Source organism: Boleophthalmus pectinirostris, unplaced genomic scaffold (assembly GCF_026225935.1).
Source record: "Boleophthalmus pectinirostris isolate CB_2022bp ecotype Guang Dong unplaced genomic scaffold, ASM2622593v1 HiC_scaffold_16, whole genome shotgun sequence".
Classification (NCBI taxonomy): Eukaryota; Metazoa; Chordata; class Actinopteri; order Gobiiformes; family Gobiidae; genus Boleophthalmus; species Boleophthalmus pectinirostris.
The window spans coordinates 38,301,506-38,303,886 of record NW_026571095.1 but is presented as its reverse complement, the minus strand read 5'-3'; the positions used below and the strand labels follow the sequence as shown (position 1 = coordinate 38,303,886).

The following is a 2,381-nucleotide window of genomic DNA, read 5'->3' as shown; positions in this document are numbered from 1 at the left end:
AAATAAATCTGAAAACAACGTGACAGGTCCCTCCTCCCCGTGTGTCAGGTCCCTCCTCCCCGTGTGTGTCAGGTCCCTCCTCCCCTGTGTGTCAGGTCCCTCCTCCCCGTGTGTGTCAGGTCCCTCCTCCCGTGTGTCAGGTCCCTCCTCCCCGTGTGTGTCAGGTGTGTGTCAGGTCCCTCCTCCTCGTGTGTCAGGTGTGTCAGGTCCCTCCTCCCGTGTGTCAGGTCCCTCCTCCCCGTGTGACAGGTCCCTCCTCCCCGTGTGTCAGGTCCCTCCCCGTCCCGTGTGTGTCAGGTCCTCCCTCCTGTGTCAGGTCCCTCCTCCGTGTCAGGTCCCTCCTCCCGTGTGTCAGGTCCCTCCCCGTGTGTCAGGTCCCTCCTCCTCGTGTGTCAGGTCCTCCTCCTCGTGTGTCAGGTCCCTCCTCGTGTGTCAGGTCCCTCCTCCTCGTGTGTGTCAGGTCCCTCCTCCTCGTGTGTGTCAGGTCCCTCCTCCTCGTGTGTCAGGTCCCTCCTCCCCGTGTGTGTCAGGTCCCTCCTCCTCGTGTGACAGGTTGTGACAGGTGCCTCCTGTCGTCTGGGGCAGGTTCAGTCAAAACAACATTTAAATGAAATGATCATAAAAAATTTTATTATTTCATCAAAAACACAAATCAAATGAAATGATCCGAAGAAAGAAAAAACTCTGAGGTAATTCCTCGTCTCCTCCTCCTCGTCTCCTCCTCCTCGTCTCCTTCTCCTCGTCTCCTTGTCCTCGTCTCCTCCTCCTCGTCTCCTTCTCCTCGTCTCCTTCTCCTCGTCTCCTCCCTCCTCGTCTCCTTCTCCTCGTCTCCTTCTCCTCGGCTCCTCCTGCTCATCTCCTCCTCCTTGTCTCCTCCTCATCTCGGCCTCAGTGACAGGTGAGGAGGCGGGGTCAGGTGAGAGGGTCAGGTGGGGGGGGCGGGGTCAGGTGAAGAGGGTCAGGTGTGGGGGGCGGGGTCAGGTGAGAGGGTCAGGTGCGGGGTCAGTTGAGAGGGGCGGGGTCAGGTGAGAGGGTCAGGTGTGGGGGGCGGGGTCAGGTGAGAGGTCAGGTGCAGGGGGCGGGGTCAGGTGAGAGGGGTGGGGTCAGTAGAGCTTCAGTGATTGGTGGAACAGCTCCTCGAGGTCGTCGTGGGTGTGGCTTCTGGGCGACAGTTTGGTCACTCGCTCCTGAAACGACAAACACGAAAAGAAACAAAAACAAACGGTCGAGTCGTGAAGCTCCACAAACCAAACGGACACAAAGAGAACGTCTCACCTGTCCCAACGTCTCACCTGTCCCAACGTCTCACCTGTCCCAACGTCTCACCTGTCCCAACGACTCACCTGTCCCAACGTCTCACCTGTCCCAGCGTCTCACCTGTCCCACGTGTCTCAACCTGTCGTCTCACCTGTCGTCTCACCTGTCCCAACGGAGTCGTCTCTCACCTGTCCCACGTCCTGTGGGAGCGCCTCACCTGCGGGAGCGCTCACCTGTGGGAGCTCACCTGTCTCTCACCTGTCTCACCTGGGAGCGGGAGTGTCTCTCACCTGCGGGAGCGTCTCACTCACCTGTCTCACCTGCGGGAGCGTCTCACCTGCGGGAGCGTCTCACCTGCGGGAGCGTCTCACCTGCGGGAGCGTCTCACCTGCGGGAGCGTCTCACCTGCGGGAGCGTGTCTCACCTGTGGGAGCGGGAGCGTCTCACCTGCGTCTCACCTGGAGCGCCTCACCTCAGCTGTCTCACCTGTCTCACCTGTGGAGTGTCGCGGGAGTGTCTCACCTGCGGGAGCGTCTCACCTGTGGGAGCGTCTCATCTGTCTCACCTGGGAGCGCCTCACCTGCGGGAGCGTCTCACCTGTGGGAGCGCCGCACCTGTGGGAGCGCCTCACCTGTGGGAGCGTCTCACCTGTGGGAGTGTCCCCTGCACGAGTGCGGGGACGTCCTCAGACGAGTACCCGAGCGCCTGGAGCCCGTCCTCCACCTGCAGCTCCCACAGGAACGACCGAAGAGCATCCGCCAAAACCCGACCGGCGTCAGAACCACGAACACCACGAATGTCCGCACCTGCCACACACACACCTGGTCTAGACCTGGTCTAGTCCTGGTCTAGTCCTGGTCTAGTCCTGGTCTAGTCCTGGTTTAGTCCTGGTTTAGTCCTGGTTTAGTCCTGGTTTAGTCCTGGTTAGACCTGGTTTAGTCTGTCTCTGGTTTCTGGTTTAGTCCTGGTTTAGTCCCTGGTTTAGTCTGGTTTAGTCCTGGTCTAGTCCTGGTTTAGTCCTGGTTTAGTCCTGGTTTAGTCCTGGTCTAGTCCTGGTTTAGTCCTGGTTTAGTCCTGGTTTAGTTCCTGGTTTAGTCCTGGTTTAGTCCTGGTTTAGTCCTGGT

The 2,381-nt window shown here is 59.6% G+C and overlaps 1 protein-coding gene and 1 long non-coding RNA gene across 3 annotated transcripts in view; one reads left to right on the top strand and one right to left on the bottom strand.

Moving 5' to 3' along the window:
* Nucleotides 1-856: 856 nt before the first annotated feature.
* On the top strand, nucleotides 857-1,144 carry LOC129408393 (uncharacterized). The gene is made up of 3 exons (XR_008631916.1): nucleotides 857-929; nucleotides 963-1,038; nucleotides 1,070-1,144. It is a non-coding gene; the product is annotated as an uncharacterized LOC129408393 (long non-coding RNA).
* The window catches only part of adhfe1 (alcohol dehydrogenase iron containing 1), a 23,388-nt gene continuing 22,042 nt past the window's right edge, over nucleotides 1,036-2,381 (bottom strand). For both annotated transcript variants that reach the window (XM_055151964.1, XM_055151965.1), the window contains exons 13-14: nucleotides 1,906-2,063; nucleotides 1,036-1,187 (exon numbers count right to left, since the gene is read on the bottom strand). In XM_055151964.1, coding sequence (XP_055007939.1) covers nucleotides 1,104-1,187; nucleotides 1,906-2,063 — 242 coding nt within the window. In that variant the 3' untranslated portion in view covers nucleotides 1,036-1,103. The remainder of the gene's footprint in view (nucleotides 1,188-1,905; nucleotides 2,064-2,381) is intronic.